At 39.1% G+C, this 24,702-nt stretch overlaps 3 protein-coding genes across 3 annotated transcripts in view; all 3 read right to left on the reverse strand.

Moving 5' to 3' along the window:
- LOC148103758 (butyrophilin-like protein 2) overlaps positions 1-24,702 on the reverse strand; it is a 54,799-nt gene that overhangs the window by 22,573 nt on the left and 7,524 nt on the right. The window contains exon 2 of the mRNA XM_087838209.1: positions 14,803-14,814. Coding sequence (XP_087694335.1) covers positions 14,803-14,814 — 12 coding nt within the window. The remainder of the gene's footprint in view (positions 1-14,802; positions 14,815-24,702) is intronic.
- Positions 1,535-3,867, reverse strand: LOC148103760 (uncharacterized). The gene is made up of 5 exons (XM_087833300.1): positions 3,807-3,867; positions 2,136-2,495; positions 1,953-2,030; positions 1,747-1,853; positions 1,535-1,674 (listed from the first exon to the last, which is right to left on the reverse strand). The coding sequence occupies exons 1-5, from the start codon at positions 3,862-3,864 to the stop codon at positions 1,627-1,629; spliced, it is 651 nt and encodes a 216-aa protein (XP_087689426.1). The 5' UTR covers positions 3,865-3,867; the 3' UTR covers positions 1,535-1,626.
- Positions 17,381-23,966, reverse strand: LOC118456076 (uncharacterized). The gene is made up of 4 exons (XM_087839520.1): positions 23,876-23,966; positions 23,235-23,588; positions 18,075-18,152; positions 17,381-17,457 (listed from the first exon to the last, which is right to left on the reverse strand). The coding sequence occupies exons 1-4, from the start codon at positions 23,964-23,966 to the stop codon at positions 17,381-17,383; spliced, it is 600 nt and encodes a 199-aa protein (XP_087695646.1).

Consider the following 24,702-nt stretch of genomic DNA (forward strand, 5'->3'; position numbering starts at 1 on the left):
ATAGAAGAGGTGCTGACATGCACAAACATGGAGGCACAAAGAGTAGCCACAGACAGGGGAAAAGAGTGGAAAAATGTAATCAAACATAAGCTCCTGGCCTTCATTTGATTGACCATATTACAACTCTTCGTTTTAAAGAACAACAACCGAGTTTATAGCAAAATGCATTGATTTTATTTGGGGTCATTTTTGACTCCAAATTTTTGACTCGTGGAAGAGTGTAGGTATTGGTAGGTTGTGCATCCAAGGGTTAACAATAACTCCGACTGACTGCAGCAGTCACAGAGGCTGCAGAGACGTGTTGGTACGTAGGAAGCGTAGACTCACACTCATGTGTGGAACAAATCAGTGACAACGTTTACTGCTTTAAAACAGAAATCAGACGGTGGCCTCTAGTGTCCAGCTCTGGTATTGCACTGAAAAGATGAGTCAAAATTAAGGTGAACATCAACATTTCATCTCCAGTAAAACAAGTGAAGCTTTTATCATCTCTCATTTCATTTTATAATTTCTTACATCTATCTTACATTCAGTGGTGAAAGACATCTCTACTTAATTACAGTGACACATAATGAACACGGAGCATTAAAGTTCCTGTTTGTCTGTTCAGCAACACAGTGAAGACACTAAATGTAAAACTTAAGACTTAAAAATGAACCAAAGATTTAATAAAAATTAACAAATAAAACCGTTGGAACACTTTTACACTCACAACTCTCAGCACTAAACTGAAAACACGATCACAAATCAGACTAAACTTTACAGACTGAACATCGAGTCCTGACCAGCAGGAAGTTTAACATTAAACTTAATTATTTGTAGCTTTAAACATCCAGAGATGTAAATCACCTTGTTTTGGATGTTTATAAAGTGCAGCAGATGATTAACGAAGGGTGTTTAAAGTAATCAGCTTATAGCTCAGGTTCTCTGAGACAGTAAAGATGATAGAAAGAAAACAAAAACAATCAGAGCTCATCAGCTGTGGTAACAAAGTCTGCTTTCATACAGTTCAACAAAACAAAGGAGTTCTCCTTATGAGCTTCAGAAATTCTCTTTCTATTACTTTAAAACTTGTTGGTGCTTTTCCAGTCTTCTGTGTCACCAAAACAATTTTCAGGTGACTCCCCATCTTTCCACATGAACTGTGCTGGAAATATCCACTTCCATCTGTAATGAATGCAGATGGAATGGAAAAGACTCCTTGTTTGGGAATGATCTATGTCAGCCCAGCACAGTGATGATCAGGGAGGATTTTAACCCTTTAATTAGTCCCTCAGAGACACTTTAAGAGAGTCTGACAGCAGCCACTCTGACTGAAGACTTCTGTAAGAAATATTTTCTGTTTAGATCCTCTGAGCTTCCACTCTCTGTTTTCTTGTATGACACTTTGTTTGTGTGAAAATGAGCTCGACAAATAAGCTGGATGAGGCTCGAGTCTTCAGCTGGGGTCAAAGTTCAAGTCAATCTCACATCCTTTTGTAGGAGTGACCTTATGATGATCTCAGTGCTGCTGGGCCCGAGTGTCACCCTGTGGTTGATGGTTTGAATCCAACATAAATGTGAAGATCCAGGAAAAACAAATCTCTCTCAGCTCCATTAAGACCAACGCTCCTTTGAGTACAGCAGCTAGACTGATAGTGGTTGTTTTTGTGTCTCATCATCCTCTGGATGCTTCTGCTGAAAGAAGTAGAGTAATGAGTCAGTCTGACGGTACAAGAAGCAACAACATGTTTGTTTGTTTCTTACTTTAAGTTTCTGCAAGATGTGGAGAGAGAAATATGCAGCAAAACCAGCGAGAGCCAAAACTAATAGTACGGTGATGACAACAATGACCACAGGGACCCTGGATCGACCTGCTGATGCTGAATAAAGAAATAAACATAGTCACCACAAATGGACCAAAAAACACTCAAGCAGGAATGATGCAGAGAAAAGTTGGAGCATTTTCTCACCGTTTGTTCGAGTCTTTTTCTGAGGAGCTGGATTTTGCAGTGACGTCTCTGATGTTGAGGTTTTAGCAAAATCTGTATCTGGAAAAAAAACCCAACCAAAACAAACAAATAAAAATCTATGAAATTGGCAGTTTTTTTTTTTTTATACACAGTGATCACATGTGTATAAATGAATCGTCTTACCAGAGACAGTGACTCTGCAGCTGTTGTAGCCGCGGCCATAACCTGTGTCCACCTCACACAGGTACAGACCCGAGTCCTCAGTCCTGAGTCTGGACAGCTGGAGTCTGATTCGTCCTTCTCTGAGGGCGTCTTTGTCACTTTGGACTCGTCCTGAAAACCTTTCATCCTGATCCTCTGAGAACTCGACACCATCAAGCAGATAATACAGAGTTAAGGGTTTTTGATCAGTTATCAGTCTACAGCGGATCTTCAGTGTTGAGATGGACGTGTCAGGTTTGGTGGTGAACGTCCACTCCAGTGTGATGTTGTGGTTCTCCTCTGCCTGATAGGAGCTCTGTGTCACATCCACTACAAATGATCCTGTTGAGGAGACAGAGAGGAGCAGACACACTCACAACTTTATACAATATCAGAACTGTGAAGCACAACAAACAGTCTTTCTGACAGCCTCCCACACGATAGTTTTTCATGTTCTTCCACCACAGTATAATTCCACATTTTACTCTCGTTTTGACTAATCTCTGATTATTCGAGACCTTGTATGTGATTAGAAGGATTTTCAATTCAAGTCTGGATTTAAATCAGCAGCCAATAAAGAGAAATCAGCATGGGAGAACCATGGTCTCACTTTCTAGTCCTTGTTTTTCAGATGGTACAGCATGGTGGATCAAAATGTGATGTTACTTTTCTTTGTTCATAATTCATCAGTTCGACAAGAGCTCCATGAAATACAGCTAAACTCCATGACATAGCCTCCACCCTCCTACAGATGGCTGCAGATACTCAATACTGAGCTCCTCAAACACTGATGATCTGAACCAAAGCTGAGACCATTTCTGATGAACTGGCCAGATGAATCTGTCAGATCCTTTGTCAGACCTTTGTTTTGTTTTGATTTTTCCTATTTCTTAAGGACGTGACTTTCAGATACTGTTCATCTGCTGTAGATAGTTTAAGCACACACTGGCCTCCATGCTGAGATAGCCCCAGTTTTCAGCTGATAGCTATTTGGGAACGATCTTGTTTTTTGCAAAAACATTTTTATGTCCGTCAACATGTTTGAGCTTTGGCATTTTTTATAGGCTCAACCAAAGAAATGGGAACAAACAATTTGTAACAAAGTGTCGAAAGAAACATTTTGAAATCGGTTCTTTGGTAAGTTGTCTGCTTTGTGCTAACACCGCACTGATTTAACCTTCAAGTTTGGTGACTAACTTCAACCTGGTCCAGTTAATCTGTGAGCACGACATTGTCATATTAAAAGCTTTTCAACCTTCACATCAAACATTCACTCCCACTGAGGTTTGATATATATGAAAACAAATTATATTGAAGACTGTCATTAAGATGACTTTTTTCTTCTTGAGATAAAAACATGATAAAACATATATTCAGCAATTCAGTATTTCACAACTGGACTTGCATGTTAAGCAGAGAGAAATGTGAAATTGTCTTTGTTTGCAGACGTCTGCTTCTTCTGAAACTGCAGCGTTTTAACGTGATAGTCTTGGCAGACCTACTATAATTGGACACCTCCATTTCTAAATCATAAATAAAAATATATAACATGCAAAGAATGGATCAAGACCTGCAGGTGACTTTAGCATTAGTTAAATATTGTTGGCTAAAATGGTCTAAAAGTAGAGTCTGTAATAGAAACACATTATTTACCTTTAACTGAACTCAGGTAGATGATCAGAGTCCACAGTGAGGCCACGAGGAAAGGCATGAAATCCACACTGACATCTTATTCACAGTCTGTGGGGATCCAGAGCTTCTTCCTCATTACACACAGAGACTGAAGACACAATGAATTCTGTTAAATCTCAACACAGACGGGCCAATCATGTCTTCAGAAGACATTACACTTTCTTTATATAATGATATTTGACCTTTATTAAAAATAAAACTACAGGCGTTAAACGTCACAGGAGAAATGCTGCTCATGGTGAGTGCAAACCTTTTACAGTCATTTCCCCCATAACCCTGTAACAGGACAGTTATTTAAAGACAGCTGGGCATTAATGGGAATCTTCTGTGGAAATGAGAGAACCAACAGAGAACCTTTAAAAGCTTTTACCTTCAGCTTTTTAATAAGATAGACATACGTGTGTATTGATAGCCGATGTCTCTCTTGGTTCTATTACACTTGCAGTCATTCTTTGACCCTGTTGCAGATCTGGACCTGGTGTCAACAAATCACTTTGTGCTATTTTTGACGTTCACCCTGTTGGTTTGTTTCTGAAATGTTCACAGTATCACTTCCTGCTTTCTTTTTTCATGTAGCGATGGACTGATATAGATTCTGAATATTTGGCCTTGGCAGAATTTGGTAATAAAGCAATAAAAAAGTATTTACTGTTAGTGCAGATATTTGTTTTTTGTGTGGAATAAAAATTCTACTATTTGTAGTATGTTATATGAAAATATTTGAGGAAGCTTGTTTGCCACCTTTTTGTGCACACACACTGATGACCATGTAGTCCCAGCTCCCACTGCTTCAACTAATACTATATAATTCTGTGGAAATACTATCAGTGTTTTTAGGACCAAATTATTAGAGAATCTGTTAATACAGTCAGGGAAAATATTTGAGCCCATGCTGATTTTGTAAGTTGTAAGTAACTTTTTTGAAATGACTTTTTCGGAATTGTTTTCTTTTTTTGTTGCTGTTTTGTCTCTCACTGTTCAAATAAACCTACCACTGAAATCATAATCATTTTTGTGTTAGTGGCCAATCTTTCAAAATCAGCAGGGGTTTAAATAATTTGTTCCCTACTGTAAAATCTATAGCATCAGTAGATACTGTAGAAATTTGAGTAGTGTCATGTAAAAAAAACACAGTAAAACTGTTAAATAAAGTACAGTGAGGTTGCTGTAAGTTTTACAGTAACGCTGACGAATCCTGCTGCAAGGTTTTTACTAAAGTTTAGGGTTTTTCTTACAGTGCTCAACACTGTAAGAAATGACACAGGTGCTGATGCCTGTTAACAATGTTGTTGTCATTATTCTCACACACTTCGATGAGGATTGCCAGCCACAACTACAGGATACACTTTATATTATCGGCACGCAGCCTGGATGCCCACTCGTGCCACGCTGTCAGTGTGTCAGTCTAACCAGGTTAAGAGGCAACACACTTGCAGATGAATTTATTCTAATTAGATTTCAGCTGAAAAATTTCGGTTTTGTTTACAAGTTTTTGTATTTCTGCTTCAGATTTTTGCTGCAACAGTGAAAGCAAGAATCAGCCATTTAATGCTCATTAAAATGTTTTTACATTTAGTATATTGATGATGTTTTCAGGTCAGAAATCCGGGCACAGCCCTCCAACCAGGTAAGATGCTATTAAAAGGTAAAGGTTTCGATAATAGTGCATTTGTTTGGTATCATATCAATGTCAGATTTTTACGGCATAAAAGAGTAAAAGTTTTGGCTTTAAGCTGAGCTTAGAGTTGAAGTAAAACGTCAGTTTACCTTGAACAGGTGTGATTAAGACGAAGGCAGATCACAGGATTAAACTGTGCAGAAAAGTGCAAGAAGACTCCTTACAGAGCGAGCTGTACCCGCACATAGTAACAAGTGCAGAGACTCACAGAGCGACTCGGTCTCTTTTCTTCGAAGCGATTGCTGAGCTGCTCTCAGATGGCTTTTTTATACGCGTCACAACGCGCCATGCAACGTGCGTAATACTCTTCAAAAAAACTGTTTGGAAATACTTGTAACCGCAAAAATACCTGCACTCGTCTTTATTTTAAATCATTTGCTTCTTGTTTGTCCAGTTTAAGTCCCACAGCTCCAGTTTGAGGCTGTGGGAACAACATCTAGAAATTCGCTTTGATTTATTTGTAAATGTTTATAATTTTGTTCTTGTTAATGAACATTACACAACAAAATCAAAGTGGGCTCTATGCGCCTTGATCTAATAGCTTACGACAGCCACTGAAGGTAGAAAACAATAAGGGGCAACGCTTGGAGGGTATAAAATTCCGAGAATAAAATACACAATTTTGACAATAAAGTGGCAAATTTATGGCAAATAAAAACTTGTGATTTTTAGCTTAGTATCGCCACATTATCATAAAGATCCGGTGTTTATAAAGACGCGTTGAATTGGGTCTGTTCAGAAAACAATCAACTGATTTGGATGACGTCATAACCTTTGCACCAAGAACTACACAACGGAAAGATACCAGGACGTGGTAGGTTATATCTATATGTGACTGTTTGACGTGAATGTTGAAATCCTGTTAATATAAGAATGTTAGAATGAGCATTCTGCGTGGACCTGTTTCCTCCTGGCTGAAGATGACGTTGTCATAGTTATTTTTAGAGGATTTTATTCTATTTTTAGTTTAGAGTTCATTATACTAACAAGTCGTATCAATGATGGGCCAAAGTTCAACACGTGGTTAAAGTTTGTAATCCAGCCGGGTGTAAATATCACTCAGCAGCCAGTCATAGAGCTGAAGCAGGAAGCATCAACACATAAATCTACCCAGCTTTAATCACAAGACCACCTCTGACTGAAAAGCTGTAGATTTTTCTTGTTTGCACAAATTAATTCAGATTCACACTAATTCTGTTCACAGAACCAACAAAATGAGGAAGAGGAGGGTGAAACACAATTAGATTGAATTACAATTGGATGGAAGTCAGGATCAGAATCAGAATCACAAAGACTTTATTTATCCCCAAGGGGCAATTAACATACAACAGAGCAGCATGGCGTTGAAGATAAGGACAGGACATAAACAGGCAATAAGAGTGAGATAATAAATACACAGAATATACAGTATATACACAAATTACACAGTTTTAGAATTAAAGTGACTGAAAGGTGAATAAACAACTGTAAGTGAGTAAAGTGTCTGCAGTATAAAAAGACTGTAGTTTATGTTTCTGGTGTGGGGAATGGTCTCGAACCTTGTAGTTCACCTACGAAAATTACAATAAACCAATAATATATGTCTATGTGTCTCTATGCATTCTCAATCATCCAGGAAAGTAAATCTCCAAAAGTTGATTCTCTTCATCTGGACGTAGCGTTTTCAGTGGGAGAAACGTTTCGTCACTCATCAAAGTGACTTCTTCAGCCTCAGCTGACTGCAGGTTTCCCCAATCTTATAAACAGTACATTTGCATAATGACTGAAACCAACCCACTGAAGGAACAATGGGCAATTGTTTCTTGATGGTTCTTTGGGGCACCTTTAAAGGTTCTTCAATGGCTAAAGTCTAAAGAACCACTTTTGGTTCCAGTTGGCACCTTTATTTTTCTGAGTGAAGAACCAATTTTAATATGTTTCTTTAGTTGCCTTGTTACTAGCAGACTGTCAAAATACATCATTTGTCCACATTCCCTTGGTCGATCCTATGAAAAATGCCAAAGATGACAGGGTTTGACAGACATGAAATAGTGTTTTTATTTATTTTATTAATTTTTTTTACTGAATTTACGTTATTTATTTAACGTAAATTCAGTAAAATCATAATTCATGTTGGCAGTAATGACACCCGACGCCAATCGGAGGTCACTAAAATCAATATTGAATCGGTGTGCAACTTTGCCAAAACAATGTCGGACTCTGTAGTTTTCTCTGGTCCCGTCCCCAATCAGACCAGGAGTGACATGTTTAGCCGCATGTTCTCCTTAAATTGCTGGCTGTCTGAGTGGTGTCCCAGAAACGATGTGGGCTTCATAGATAATTGGCAAACCTTCTGGAGGAAACCTGGTCTTGTTAGGAGAGACGGCATCCATCCCACTTTGGATGGAGCAGCTCTCATTTCTAGAAATATGGACAAATTTATTAAACCCCCCAAAATATGACTATCCAGAGTTGGGACCAGGAAGCCGAGTTGCAGTCTTACACGCCTCTCTGCAGCTTCTCTCCTCCTGTTACCCCTGTTCAGTCATAAGTAAAGGAAGAAAACTGGTACATGTTGTAAGAAAATCATCAGTGCTAATGAAGAAATGAACAAAAGGTGTGGCAAAACTGTGATCCGGGATTCTTACTGAAACAGTACTTTTGAGATGTTGAGGTGAGTGCTAGAAGGTCACAGATGTCTGGTGGAAACAAAATGTGACATTACACACCTGCAGTCAGCTGATCTACGAACTCAAGGAATCTGCAGTTGTGATACATTCGAACTTCATCAAAATCTCACAAATCTGCACTTTTGTCTGAATAAACTGGTCAGCTGGGGTTAAAACAATGGCAAGTTTGGCACCTTAAACTGTGATGAGGTCAAATAAAAAAGCCAGACAGATTTATTACTGCAAATTACCTACATGACATTGCAACTATTTATAGTTGCATTTTTTGTAGATGTTTATCTATGTCAGAGGTATCTATGACGGGCCGTACAAGCCAAGTTTCATTCTTTCTCTCTCACATAGTTTTATTTAAATTTTTATATTTAGATATTTTTATTCTCATGTTCACACATATTTAACACACACATTGCAATATTGTGCTCTCTTATACATGCATTTTAATCTACATGTTTACACATTTTCACTCTCACATACATGCATTTTCATTTATGCATTCCTACATTTTGCTCTCATTTACATGCATTCAATATGCATTTTAATCTCACAAATAATATATGTCTGTAAGAAGAGAATGCATACATGTCTGAAGAAAATATATGTATGCAAGAGAAAAATGTATGTGAATGAAAGAGTATAGTCATGGAAACAGAAGGCTGGGTGTCTGTACCGCTGTGATTGGCTGAGAAGCACGCACGGGTCACTTTCAAGTGTCTGACAGCATGGAGGGGGGAGAAGAAGCTTCAACTTTTGCCACAAAACCAGCCAATCACAGACTTAGATGCAAAAATATCTGATTAGCTGTTTTGGTCTCCAATCAGCTCGAAATGACGAAATGCAATATCCCAGAATCCATTTCGTCCAAAACTCAAACGAGGCAGTGACAGAGGAACACAGAGTGTATTTGAAATATTACTCTTTCTGGGTCACAAAATAAACTTTTAAGATATTTTCATGTGATAATGGTGCTGTGTAAACTTCAAATACCCGCTCGATCCATCAACACATCACATATTTCCATAAGTGCTCTAACGTTTTTGGCATCCAAGTCTGTGATTGGCTGGTTTTGTGACACAAATATAACAGTGTACACAAAGAGTTGAACGCGCACGGGCAGAAATGTTGAGAGCGCGAGCAACACATTGCGAGCGAGCGCAAATACAAAAACTGAGCGAGAGGGGCTGCTATTGTGTGTGTGTGTGGATAATAGCAAACACTGAAATACATTTTTCGCATGCAGCAATGAATTTTGTTCACTCAAATTCAGCTTTTCTTCTTCCGTTTCCATTAAACTCCTTCTATTTCCACTATAGGCTTTCATTCACATACATTATTCTCTTGCATACATATATTTTCTTCAGACATGTATGCATTCTCTTCTTACATACATATATTATTTGTGAGATTAAATGCATATTGAATGCATGTAAATGAGAGCAAAATGTAGGAATGCAAGTATAAAGTATATGAGTGTGAAAGAAGAATGTATGTGTGTGAGAGTGAAAGAATGAATTTTGGCTTGTACGGCGCCTCATAGGTATCCGTCCATCATTTGTATCATTTTTAGCTTATTTAAGTCAGATGTCATTCCTGTTCATTTTGAAATCTTCTGTTTGTTTTTTTCACTCCAAATACACAGCAACACCCAAACAGAACCACTCCTGCTCTTAAATCAATGCCATTAGACCATTGTATCCAGCACATTTTAATGACTCTACTTAATAAATAACACAACCTGTGTTTATGTTAGAGTTCACCAAGAGGAAGACCCAAACATACAGAGGCAGATAGGCAGGATAAAGTGAGGGGGAAGAAGCTTAAACTGGAGGGCAAGAAGAAGCAAGTGAATCAAAAAAAAAAAACAAAGTGGAAATACTTCATCTTTCTCGAGTGATGTTTGGAGATGTTATTTTCAAAGGTCTGGGTGTTCTGCAGAGCATCTTCAGCTTTCAAACTAGTCCACTGTGGCGTTTGGAAACATTTGATCTGAATTTACATTAAATGTTTCAGAGAGAGAAGCACAAAAGCTGCTAAAATAAGCTATTTCCCCTTCACATAATTCACAATGAGCCAGAAAAATTACAGAGAAACAGGAAACAAAGTGATCATGGAGGCCTTTTTTTCGTCAACATTGTGAAACAATAACAAAGCTTAACTTGTGGCCTTTGGCACACAACAGCATTGACATTGTTGAAACTGGAAGCAGGAACTTGGTGTTATTAAAATATGACTGTCAAAGCTGAAACTGCTGCTGTCAGTGAGTTGATGACAGTTTGACAGAACCCTTTACAACAAGCAGTGTTGGGGAGTAACGGAATACATGTACCGCCGTTACGTATTTAAAATACAAAATATGAGTAACTGTATTCCGTTACAGTTACAGTTTAAAAAGGTGGTATTTAGAATACAGTTACTTTGTTGAAATAAATGGATTACACGGCGGTACTTCCCTGTTTCATATTGTCGCGGGTCAGGACTGTTTGGGTTTTGTTTGACAGCTACGTTCTGTTGTTCCGGGCGGCAGCGTTGCGGTTGCCATGGTTACAGGGTGCCGCTCTCTCTCTGCGTGTTTCCTGGGTGAGAGAGGCCTTGTTGTTGTTGTTGTGCTAAGCTAATAGGCAGAATGCTACAGGTATAGCTCTAAAGAATGTAGCATCATAGGCAGTGTAGTCCGTGCTGCAGGGAGAATGGACTGCCAAACCCGTTATGTGTCTGTGAGCGAGGGAGGGAGAAAAAGGAAAAGTCCCAGCTGTCATCGAGCAAAAACGGGAGCTGGAAGCATGTAAATATAATAATAACCACTGCAGCCAAGAAGAGTGCCTGACGAGCCCAGTTGTAAGTAAGCTATTAAGACTCGACTGTACACCGTGTTCGTGTTTTCCTCTGAAACAATAGGTTCCGTTGCAGCAGCCTTTCAACGCCTCTCTCTGTCTCTCGCTAGCAAAGTGACCCAGACAACAAAGTAAAGCTAGTTTTCAGCTATGAGCCCAACACAGAACCCACCGTATTAGCCAGAGGTCCCTTTACTACGGTTCGGAGCCGCGGACCTTAAGTAACAGTAATAAATCACAGCAATAGTACATTCATGTAGTTGTAGACAGCATGATAATATATTAAGTAATCCAAAGTATTCAGAATACGTTACTCTCATTGAGTAACGTAACGGAATACGTTACAGAATACATTTTGGGACATGTATTCTGTATTCTGTAATGGAATACATTTTAAAAGTAACCTTCCCAACACTGACAACAAGTTACAACAAAACAGCCGTATAAAGACTCACAGGATAAGCAGTGCAAACAGAAGGCTGCATTACAAACATGTGAACCCTTAAACATGAGCTCAAAAGTTTGTCCTCTTGTTTTTCTGCTCTCAGTCAGTTCCTGTTTCACTGAGCGAGTTAATATTTTTATACTGACAAAAATTGACATCATGCTCAGAGTTTTGTCGGGTTGCAAATTTTGAAGCCAATATGATAACCTTATCCCACCAACGCTGTGGAGGTCCAACTTTTCAGATCCAATTACAATCAAATCACTCAAAATGATCCTCTGGAAAAGAGCAGAATTCTTAGAGCAGAGTTTATTAAACATCGTCATACGAACAGCAGAACAGTACATTTAAAAGCGGAAATAAAACACAGAAAGCAAGCAACCAAAAAGCGAAGCAACCCCAGGGTGTCGAGCCTTAAAGCACAAACACACACAAAAGACAGACAGGAAAGAAGCAGCAGAAAGAAGAGAGAGAGCCAATGCATATCAGACTCATCTTATATAGGAACAGGGATCACTCCTCCTGTACCCTTTCATCCTCTTTTTTCCCTCTTCATCTTCCACTTATGATATACACGACCTTACACCATAACTTCTTGCAGAACAATCTCTCATCCATCACTGCATTGTGTCTCTTTGACAATTTCATGGCCAAAGTGAGTCTGAAAGTCTACAGAAAGGCAGTTAATCCATCTAACACTTTCCTTGGGCACGCATGCTGGACATAAGCTGCTATCCATGCTGAGTAAGGCTTGTTTTTTTATAGGTGTTCAAGGGGCTTATGTTTTTCCCTATAGCTACTTGAGAAGGTTGCAGGCCCTTGCTTGGCAGCCATCCAAACAACTGCATGCCTCTGTTGTACAGCCAACTAAAGAGCGGCCCACGCCATGAAGCACACCAGTCAAACCCCGCTGCCTGCTTCTGCTGCACAGCCATCTCCAACCACTGCATGCTTCTACTGTACTGTTAGATGCAGCTGCATGTCAAGAAGGGTCATATGCACATACCTTAGCAGTACCCTTTGTTGGACTAGTGACAGTAGGTCATAAAGGGTTACATTTTTAAGCAGTATTAATCAACATGTGTTCACACAACAAGTGGCACAATATTTTTGTAACATACTGGGAGATATATATGACCTAAATATATGGGTCATGTGATTTGAACATGCAGGTTAAATGCTTAACACAGTGACTCCATATATAAACACTTCATTGTGAGCATGCATAGTATATACGAGTGTATAACAATAATTCATTCACATTTACAAGCCAGGTTTTTTTTTTTTTTGGTTCTTTTTGCTTATTTCCATTTATGTGTTTTTACTATTGAACATTAATAAAGTAAAAAAAGTTGACTAGAATAGATACCGGACAACGAAAAACGAAAACTCACGCTCTGCTGTTAGTACAGCAACACACAAAAGCTGAGAAAGCAGTGATAACAGACTGTTTAAAAGCTTATAAAGATGTCATGTGGAAATAAAAATAGGAAATTACACACCTGCAGTCGGCTGATTCACAAACTCAAAGAATCTCTCAAAGATGCAGTGTGAATCATTTCACATTCACACTTTGTCTCACAAATCTGCACTTTTCTCTTGATAAACTGATCTGTGAGCTGCTGCAAGACCAGTTTAGCCAGTTTGGGCTTTAAACAGTTGCAAGTTTGGACTGTTAGACTGTGTGCAGATAAGACAACGATAAAGATAGATTCAATTGTCTGCTGAGGTAAAGTAAACAAGCCCGAGACCTGTCACTGCAGGTGAGTTACATCACAAGGCAGCTATTGCTACTAAAACATGGATTTTAAATGCGTTGTAGAACAACACACAGCGACACTACACATGAGTGGGTTTTAAATGCACTGTAGTTCTTCAAACTCCCGACAACCCTCAATGTCTACATGCATTTAAAACTGAGAGGTGGGCATCGGCGCCAGAGGTGAGGTTGAATACATAGACCGTCCTCTGGATGCCGTATAACGTGCCCGCCCCCAAGGCCCTATATGTATGTGTTATGAGAGTGTGAGTAATGTGGATGTCTAGATTGTGAAATAAAATTGAGGCACAGGCAGCCAGAATGCCTCCCCTGCACCCTGGTGACACACCTGCACCCCAAGGCCCTGCATGTGTGGGTGGGTGTGGTGGATGGGAAGAGGGAGGCAGTCGGGGATGGGGAGGGAAGGAAGGGAGGGCCAGGCAGCCCCTCCCTGGGGCCATTTCCCCCCCTGACCCCAGTAGGCACCCACGTCCTCTGGAACCCACCAAGGCCAGGGGGCCCAGTCCCATCCAGACCCAGGCCCACAGTAGCAACACCACCAAGTCCCACAGAACCTGGAGCAGCCCACCCAACCCCACCGCAGAGTATACTGTACCCACCCCATCCAGTTGTTTTAAACACACTGGAAGTGGAGCAATCAAAGCTAAAGTGAAGCTGCAGAAAGTCTTAATGATGACAAGGAAAAAAAGAAAAAAGATGGAAAGATGTTAAAGTAGTTTTTGCTTCCACAGAACTTGGAGCACACACACATTAAATAAACACAGACGCATCCATTCACTGCTGTCATTGAAGCAGTACAGACCACAGTGGAGCTACTTCCAAAAAAGAGATCTTGAAATAGTTTCCATTTATACAGCAGGTAAAATAAGCATTGAACACGTCACCAAGTTTGTAAGTAAATATATTTCTAAAGGTTACACTAACATGAAATTCTAACCAGATGTCAGTAACAACCAATCCAATCCAAACATGCAAAGAAATTAAAGCATAGATGTCCATAAAGTATTTAATCTGCTCCTCTATAGAGGAACTAGTGGGGTGCATTACTTGGGTGTGATTTTGGCTGATTCTTCCACACAAACTCAAATTTGGGATCATCGTCCTGCTGAAGCATCCACTCTAGTTTCATCTTCATCGTCCTGGTGGATGGCAGCAGATTTTTAGGAATGTTTCAGTGCATTTTTCCATTCACCCTTACATGAAGCATGCAGTGCCGTATGGTTGCAAATTTGAAGGAATGACTTATTACCACTCTGAGTTATAAAAAGCTCCCAAATGTTAATAAAACTATGGAGTTACTGCGGCTGACACTCCCAGCGAGGAATCCAGATTGATATCACCTGCCAAAGTTCCTTCACTCCTTCTGAAAGACTCTCTAACCGCAGGATGAAAACCAGTTGTGTTGCATTCCGGGTCGGACAGTGATGTCATCCATTAAGAGCAAATGCGACAGTATTGCTTTAATGGCTTTTTTCCGTTCCAAGCCTTTCCAACCTGGCTGACTTTGCAATGTGTAAAACTTTCAGCAATATTTTTAAGGGCTAATCCAGCTCTCACACTGGGGCAAAGCTGGCATACACTGTGGGCAGTTTGCTAGTCTACTGTACATTCATGCACTCACACTCTTGCCAGCAGGTGTGAAACCCACAACAGCCACAATGCACATTAAAAAAAAAACAAAAACCAAAAACCCAATAATGATAGTTAAGGTTGGACATCTGGAGTGCTCAAGCTCATATTTTTAAGATCAAGGATCTTGAAATTTGTGGATCTGGTAAAATTTAAAACTGGTCGAATAATGTAGAAAGCAAGAAATAATCTCTTACCAGAAAATATTTCTTAAACATTTGTTCACAGACAGAATGTGGAGTTATTGTTAGGGCGCCTGGGTCGTCGACCCGGTGGTTTTGTGTTTTTGGTTCTGGGTTTATTATATTTTTAGCCTTCTTCGTCTAATGGGTTATAGGGTTGTGCTGAGTTTAGGTTCTCTGCGTGGTTTATGTTAGAGTTTTAGTCTTTTGGCTTCAGTCTGTGTTCCTTAGTTGCTGTGTATCCCCTTATCAAGTTCGCATCTGTGTTACGTTTCCTGTTTTACTTTGAAGTCTGTCTCATGTTAATGTATCAGGTTTTGCTTCCCTTGTAGCCCTGATTTGCCCCAGCTGTGTTTCCCTCATTCACTGATTGCTCCCTCTGTGTATTTGAGCCCTGTGTTTTCCTCTGTCTGTGTTGCAATCTACCATCTTACCATGCTGTGTCGTCTGCCTGTCAGCCTGTTTTGTTTTTGCAGTTTTCAGTTTAGTTTTTTTGGTTGTGTTTGCAGTAAATCTAAGTTTGAATTTACCTTCCTCCTCTATAAGTCTGCACTTTGGGTCCTATCTCGCTTGCACACAGCTGTCACATGACAGTTATGAGTTCAGGGATGAGCTGAGCTGTATTTAAAATAAACAAGGGACGAAGTGGGGCATTAAATATTTATGTGCTTATTCTGAATATTAAAAACTGATAATTGTGTATAATTATAGATTTTATAAACAGACAGTTTTGGAAAGGTGTATAGTAAAGTAATCAAAGATCAATGGATATCTGTATATATTGATGTAAGTGGCACAGATATTGAGTCATGTCTGTTTATATTGTTAGTGTCATGGTTCGTTGTTTAACACATTTCTGCCATAAAGCAGCTCCACTGCCTTCAGTTCTCAGAGACAGTGACGCTGCAGCTGTTGTGGCCGCTGCAATAGCCTGTGTCTGTTTTAACATCTCTGTTTGCTTTGTGGATTTTTCTAAATTCTATTTAGTCGTGTTGTGTCCTACAGAAATAAACATTTAAAGATTAATTTGTCTTATTCTCATTGTTTCAACATGTATGATGAAAGGCAGGTTGGATTTAAGATGACGTGCTAAAACAGATAAAAAGAAACATACATTATATCATCACCAGCTCACGTGAAAAAATCATCAACATCACATTTATATGGTTAGTTACATCTGAATATATAAAATCAAGTCACGCAATGTAAAAAAAAAAAAAATGTTGCCATCAGATGTGATCAGAGCCGACCCAGTGCAGCACAGAGCCTGTTACTGCCTTGTTTCCAGCATAACCGTGACTATAAACTGTACTGTATCTACAAACATTTGATATTTTGTCTTTGTACAATCTTCACACCACCAAAAAACAAACAAAAAACAAAACAAAAACACACACATTTAAAAATAGCAGCACAACAAGTGATTAAAAATGTCCAAGTTATTGTGCATCAAACACCTGAAGTGGTTTTGGTGGCCAAGTTCATGCAGATAAGGAAACTGGTTCTTATTTGTCATCATAATTACCTGATACTAAACAATACAACAACTGTACAGACAGTTCAGCTATTATTATCATACTGTAAACTCACGCAGGTAGATTTAACAGGATGCTGCCATCTACTGGCTGATCTGCACTAATGCTATTTGTTAGAAATCAGATTTCTGACAGGTGTGATGACGTCACTGAAACCTCAGGTGAGAATGTGGGTGTGACACAGGATCCAAGGATGGACACGTCAGCTTTGCCGTTTTAGCAGTGCTTTTATTGACAGTAGTGATTAGTACGGTTTCGGGCTTCTGTCCAGGAGGCAGGCACTACTCTGACTGTCACTCTCCCGCTCCGTCTCACTGCAAGACATCAAAAGAGAGTTTCCATTCATCGATCCAGTGCAGCACACCTGCTCTGCTCTGCACTGTGAGCTCACTGAGTCACCCCTCCTCTGCAGCAGGCCAAAGACCACACTTCCGCCACAGTGGGAAAATGTGTTTTTTATCATGCTGTCCACCTCATCTACTCCTCCATTCATCTTACATAGCATTGTTTTTTCAAACACACTTAAAATAGATATAAATCACAGATTCTTTAATGTTTTGGAAATCTTGTTCAACTCGATCCAGCTGTTCTATCTCAGAATGTGATGAAAGATATCGATGTTGGTCTGAAGCCCTGAATTTAAATGTTTTCTCTGTTGTTTAAGTTGTTGTTTTTCCCTCCGTTGGTTCTCAGCACAAACTTACTGAACAGCATCAAACTTCAAATCTGGTTTATCATCAGGATGTTATGAAGCATTTCTATTCACAGTCTGAGATGAGATGCTAACAGTCATGAAGCTGAACGAGGTCCATTTTCTGAGAACGTCTTTATCAAAAAGTTGTGGTTTTGCGTGAGGAAGTCCTCCTCTGTTTAAAATTGAAAGAAAATTGAAAGATTCACTGAGTTATACTGAATATGACAAGTTTAAGAAACTTTTAAACTGTGACAGAGCAAATGATTCTGACACATACTGTAAAAATCTCTTAAATGTTCTGATATTTTTACATTTACAAATCACCACTTACAGTCTGGTGACCTCCAGCTTACATCGGGCCTTTTGCCCAATGACAGCCAGGAAAGACTCGAGCTCCCGAAACCCAGAACTGGATAAAACTGATATTTGACATGTTTACCTGAAAGAGCTGCAGGTTTATGGGAGGATTTTACTTTGTTGTTTTCCAGATTTTAAAAGATGATCTAAGATGAAAACTGTTTGTATTGTTAGCCTGATGTTTCATTTCCTCCCTACCATTACCTTTCATTAACCCAACACTACACAGACTCAGTTTCACTTCTATAGACCGAGCCTAGTCTTGGACTCCTTTTAGTCTGAGACTGAACTAAATCAGTTTCTAGAAAACTGTGTTTTCTGTTCTGGTAAATTAACTCAGTTCTCAGATTTGGCCCATATCTCCTGACTGTACTGTATATAAGCAATACAATGAAAGAATGATTTTGTAAACTGTAAAGACTTTATTTTTACGTCTGGTCTCGTCATTCAGATTTGGTGGCTGGAGACTTCCAGGTTGCTGAGTTGTTTCATTCTTCTCAGGCTTTGATTCTAAAAAAAAGTAAAATAAAATATTGTTTAATAAATTGTTTTATTAACTTAAAATTGATGTAATGTAGCAGTGAATTAAGCTGCTTTCTGTACACAGTTTTATTGCTACCAAATGGAAACTGAACACTGAAACGAAACTGAAACAAGAAACCAACAATGAAGAACCAAAAAACAAACAAACTGTTGTGATGAGAGAAACCGTTTGTAGCTCTTCAGTGTTGGTTTCCTCACATGTCCTGATGAAGCTGCTCAGTAACCGTGTCACTGAGGTTGGACACTGTGGATTTCTGTGGTCGACTCAGACTCTGAGGCCTCCTTCAGGGATGTTACCTGGACCAGCAGCTCCATGAAGAATTAGCCTCACGTGTGTGTCACAAAGACTCTTGTGTTAGAAAGTCCAACTTAAAGCAGAAATGATCATGTTTACAGCCTTCTACATGAACCAGTGTTGGTCTCCATGGATACTTTTACCTTCATATCATCTCTGTGGTTTGTTTCTTACAGCTCTGTTACTGTACTCAGCACTAATTAGCAGGTGTGTGTCTGAGTGATGCAGTTTATGGATGTAATTTTCTAACTACATTGTTTTTTCTGGTCATTTTTGTCTGGTATCGGAAACTCCATCAATCAAACAGGATATTTATAAAGACACCGTTTTTATGAAGGGGGAAACTATCTTAAGAGAGCTTTTTTTTTCTTTTTTTGCTTTTCTTTTTCTCTCTTCAAAACATGAAATGTTAGGTTTATAAACACCAATCTCAGGATCCAACCTTGATCTTCTTTAATAGCTCACAGTGATCACATGTGTATAAATGAATTGTCTTACCAGAGACAGTGACTACAACAGCTTTTTTTTTCAATCATCCAAAGCTGTTTAACTTCTAGAGAGAATCGCAGCAACTACATGATGAAGCTTTCAACTCCAAGACAAACTAAGACAGTTTTCATGTAGTATGAGAAAATCCTCGACTGGGTGTGACACAGGCCCTGTGTATTTTTTACGTTGCAGTATTTTATATATTTTATAATATTTCTGAGTCATATTATGCTTTACTTATGATAAGATTATAAAGCTGAAACAATGATTAGAAACGTTTCTGTTAGCAGCACCCAGCAGTTTGTCTTCTAACCCTTTCTTATTTCCTGATCCCAGCGTCAGATACAATTAAAATACTGATTCTTTAAATAACATCACTTTTCCATGTTGAATCCCTCTTTCATACTGAGGTATTGTCACAGCTGTGTGTAGTGTGGAGATACAGGACACAATAAGTAAGTAAGAAAGTAAAATTTATTCATATAGCTCATTTCACAGATAAAAATCACAAAGTGCTTCACAATAAGATCAGACATGCAAGTTAAAATTAATTAAAACCCGTTTGTATAAAAATGTCTTCAGCTGCTTTTTAAAGGAGTCAGTAGAGTCTAGACAGCGTAAAGACAACGGCAGAGAGTTCCACAGCCTAGGTGCATGAAAAGCCCGATCCCCACGTGTCCTAGTACGTGACCACCAGTAGCCTCTGACCTGAAGACCTAAGTGCTCGGGATGAAGCATGAGGTTTCAACAGGTCACAGATATACTGGGGAGCTTCACTTTGCAGAGCTCTAAAAGTTACAACTAAAATTTTAAAATGAACCCTAAAATTTACAGGCAACCAATGAAGAGAAGCCAAAACTGGAGTAATGTGTGACCTCTTGTTTGTACCAGTTAAAAGTCTTGCCGCTGCATTCTGTACAGACTGAAGGAGATCCAGAGCTGATTTGTTGAGACACGTAAAAAGACCGTTACAATAATCCAAACGAGAAGAGATAAAAGCATGAATAATCATCTCAAGTTCTGCCTTTGACACCAGCAGTCTGAGTTTAGAAATGTTTCTTAGATGATAAAAACAGTTCCGGACAAGTTGTTTAGAGTGTTTCTCAAGAGACATTGAACTGTCAAATACAACACCTAAGTTTCTGAGACTCGACTGAAATGAAGGGTCTAAAAAACTGATATGCTGCCTAATTTCTGAGAGCATGTGATCAGGTGCAATAATCAAAGAGTACACAAGAGCTCTTTAACATCTGCTCAGAAATAAACACATGAACACATCTAGGTGATGGCAAATTCAGGCAACGGAGCAGAAATAAACATTTTAAAAAGAGGGGGGGAAAAAGCAAAACTTTGGATTGGGAACATAAACTTGACCAAGATCTTGGAGTCTTTGTGAGAGGAAGTTCACTGATGAGGTGATACTGAAAAATCCAAGAAAACAAAATCCAGTTTCTCCCATAAAGCACACATTGATAACACAGAATGTGCAGCTGTGCTGAATAGTTGTATTCTGAACGTCACACACTGATGAATCTTTATGTGAGTCAGAGTTCTTCTCACTGAGGTTTCTACTGTTTTGATGTTGCATTAAAAATAGACACAAGTGTAAATATCAGTCCAACTACTTTTCTTACTTTGATTTTTTAGCACACATGAACAAATAAAAAGTACAGAAACAATTTTACTTTAACCTCACAGTATATTTATAGTTCAGATGAGTTGAAGGATAACAATATTGGACTGAAGTCCTGAATTTAAATCTTTTCTCTGTTGTTTGTGTTCTTTTTTATGCTCTCCAATGGTTCTCAGCACCAACTTACTGAACAGCATCAAACTGAAAACCTTAAATTTCGTTTTTCCTATAAGTAGTTTCTATTCACAGTCCGAGATCTGCGGCTTCCAGCTGATGTTGTCATCATGAATCTGAACTAGAAGGTTCACCTGCTGAGAGCTTCCTCGTCATTAACTTCCTGGTTTTGTATGAGGAGGTCTGTTTTCTGTTTAAAATGAAAGACAATTCAAAGATTCACTGAGTTATACTGAACACGACAAGTTTAAACTGTGACAGAGCAAATGATATTCTGACACAAACCATGTGTCAAAAAATGTGTTTTGATCATTTTATATTTACAACACTTACAAGAAAAACTTGTTTTTCTGACAGACTTACAGGTTCTTTGCAATTCTGATAAACAATAAGTCCCCATGAGACCAGAGAGATACAGATGAATACAGCCACGACGATTGCTATCCAGAGTGCCAGGAAAAATTCTAAAGGTACAAAAACAGGAAAAACATAATTCAGTGTTAATGATGTAAACGAGCACATTTTAAAGACAGGAAGTGGAATTAACCATTAAATAACCAGTGAGAGAGGTGAACACCAGACTTTATTTATATGTTTCATTTAATTTATCTCCACTTACAGTCTGGTGACCTCCAGCTTACATCGGGTCTTTTGCCCAATGACAGCCAGGAAAGACTCGAGCCCCCAAAACCCAGAACTGGATAAAACTGATATTTGACATTTTGAATCAAAACCTCAGTATGTTTACCTGAAAGAGCTGCAGGTTTATGGGAGGATTTTACTTTGTTGTTCATATAGACTCAGTTTCACTTCTATAGAACGAGCCTAGTCTTAGACTCTCTTTAGTCTGAGACTGAACTAAATCCATTTCTAGAAAACTGGATGGGAGTGTTTTCTGTTGTGGTAAATTAATACAGTTCTCAGATTTGGCCCATATCTCCTGACTGTACTGCATATGAACGATATAATGAATGAATGATTTTGTAAACTGTAAAGTTATTTTGTTTTTTTTTAATATATATATTTACCTATGCCTTTGGTCACATCATTCAAATCTGGCCTCTGGAAATTTCCAGGTTGCTGAGCTGTTTCGGTCTTCCCAGATTTTGATTCTGAAATAAAATAAATAACATATTTTTTTTATTTCAGCTCAGGTGGTAGAGCAGGTCACTTACTAATCAAAAGGTCGGTAGTTCGATCCCAGTCTGCATGCTAAATATTTTTTTGTCAAGATACTAACTCTGTGTTGCATCATCACAGTATGAATGTGTGTGAATGTTAAACACTGTGAACATATGCGACAGTATAGACAAAAAAGGGCTCGTTTCAATGGGTGAATGTACAAGTTGTGTAAAGCACAATGAAGAAAACAAAAACAAACAAACTGTTGTGATGAGAGAAACAGTTTGTAGCTCTTCAGTGTTGGTTTCCTCACATGTCCTGATGAAGCTGCTCAGTAACAGTGTCACTGAGGTTGGACACTGTGGATTTCTGTGGTCGACTCAGACTCTGAGGCCTCCTTCAGGGATGTTAACAGGACCAGCAGCTCCATGAAGAATTAGCCTCACGTGTGTGTAAGCCACAAAGACTCTTGTGTTAAAAAGTCCAACTTAAAGCAGAAATGATCATGTTTACAGTCTTCTACATGAACCAGTGTTGGTCTCCATGGATACTTTTACTTTCATATCATCTCTGTGTAGACTTCCTACAGGTCTATTACTGTACTCAGCACTAATTAGTAGAGGTGGGAATCACCATACATCCCACGATATGATATTATCACAATACTTAACGCACGATACAATATTATTGCAATTTTTTAAAAATATTTTGCAATATTCAGATTCTGTACATAAAGGTAAACTTTATCAATATTCATTTTATCTAATATCAAAGTCTCACACTCAGTCTTTCTCTCATTTCAGTTTTATTGTTGACAAACTGAACGGTTTGTATTACAGTCTAGTCCAACTTAACTGAAGGCAACCATCTGGTACAATTATAGCTATTCTGAACTATGCAATTTATGAAAACTATGCAGCCCCTTCAGCAACTGAAGAATTTGAAAGTAAATTAAAACAAAATATAATTTTACATTTAATAAAAAAGTTTTAAACTTATTTTAATTTAAGACATGTTTTATTTTAATTAAGTAAACTGTCATGTTTATTGCTGCCAAAAAACAAGTTAAACACATTTGGACAGTGAAGGAATGTCAGGATTCTTGCTCAGAAAAATGATCAACATGCTCTGAAGTCTGCTGGTGTCTGAAACTCCATCAATCAAACAGGATATTTATAAAGACATTGTTGTTATGAAAGTGGAAATTATCTAAAGATTTGAGTTCATCATTTTGAAAGCCTGTTACATTTATACACACCAATTTTATCTCAGGTTTGAACCATGATTAACGTTAACAGCTCACAGTGATCACATGTGTATAAATGAATCCTCTTACCAGAGACGGTGACTCTGCAGCTGTTGGAGCCGCGGCCATAACCTGTGTCCACCTCACACAGGTACAGACCCGAGTCCTCAGTCCTGAGTCTGGACAGCTGGAGTCTGATTCGTCCTTCTCTGAGGGCGTCTTTGTCACTCTGGACTCGCCCTGAAAACTCTTCATCCTCTGAGAACTCGACACCACCACGAAGATAATACAGAGTTATGTGTTTATGATTATTATTCATGTAACAGAGGATCTCCAGTGCTGAGAGGGACGTGTCAGGTTTGGTGGTGAACGTCCACTCCAGTGTGATGTTGTGGTTCTCCTCTGCCTGATAGGAGCTCTGTGTCACATCCACTACAAATGATCCTGTTGAGGAGACAGAGAGGAGCAGACACACTCAAACTTTATACAACATCAGAACTGTGAAGCACAGGAATAAACGAAGCATCATTTCTGTTATAAATCCAAAGAATTACAAGACCCCCACCACAGCCAGCCATGTTCATTCATTCATTTATAACTCTATATTGTCCTCCTGGTCGTTCTGGCTAGTTTCCAACAATTGTGAATTTGAGAACCATTTTTTTAATGTTTAAACAAAACAACCAAAAATTATCATAGATGAGTTTATATGCTCAGCGGGTTTTGCTCACCTCTGCAGAGGACGAGTGTTAGAAGCAGCACCGCAGCAGAGAAGGCCGAGGGTCTGTGTGTGAAGATCACACTGATCTCCTGAAGAGCCATCACTCTTTACTCTGAAAATCAACAAGCACAACAAGCTTTCTGTTACTCTCTGCATCTCACAGGAAGTCCAGCAGTCTAATATAACATCATGTGTTTTATTCTAAATGTTACTGTTTCTGATTCTTTAACAACATTAAAGAAATTTTACCTCAAGTTTCTCTGTGGTGCGTTTCTTCATCTGTCTGCTCTGAGCAACATCTCCAGACTGCAGATCCTGTACTGTTGATCAATAAGTTCCTCCACTCTGAAACATCAACAGGAAAACAGGTTCAGTCCCAGTGAAACTGTCACGGACCTGTGTCTGAAGGACCCAGGGTCTTTGAATAAGTATGGACGTGTATTTTTCGTGCTGCTGTCCTGTTTCCTAATGTTTGTGTATAGCTGGGTGTGTATGTGGGTGTGGCAGAGCACCTGTTCTTCAGCCCTGGTGGGAGTGTCAGCCAGGAGCCCGGCCACACCTGAGGACGAGAAACGCACACACACCTGAAGTTGATCAAGCCTCGTCTGGGAGCTATTTAATAGTTTGTCCGAGCGTTCCTTGACGCTGGACTGTTGCGTGAGACTCCACATTAGTGTCAAGTATAGTGAGTGTATGCCCACAGTTGAGTGATAGCTGCTTCTATCGTTTCTTGCAGGAAGAGTGTGGAAAGCCAGAGAGCAGCGAGCACGTGGAGTGCAGACACACGGGAGCGGAGAGCAAGAGGCACGGACTTATTGGGGAGGAAGACACGGCACG

Source organism: Neolamprologus brichardi, chromosome 3 (genome assembly GCF_056152115.1).
Source record: "Neolamprologus brichardi isolate AB-2024 chromosome 3, ASM5615211v1, whole genome shotgun sequence".
Taxonomy (NCBI): Eukaryota; Metazoa; Chordata; class Actinopteri; order Cichliformes; family Cichlidae; genus Neolamprologus; species Neolamprologus brichardi.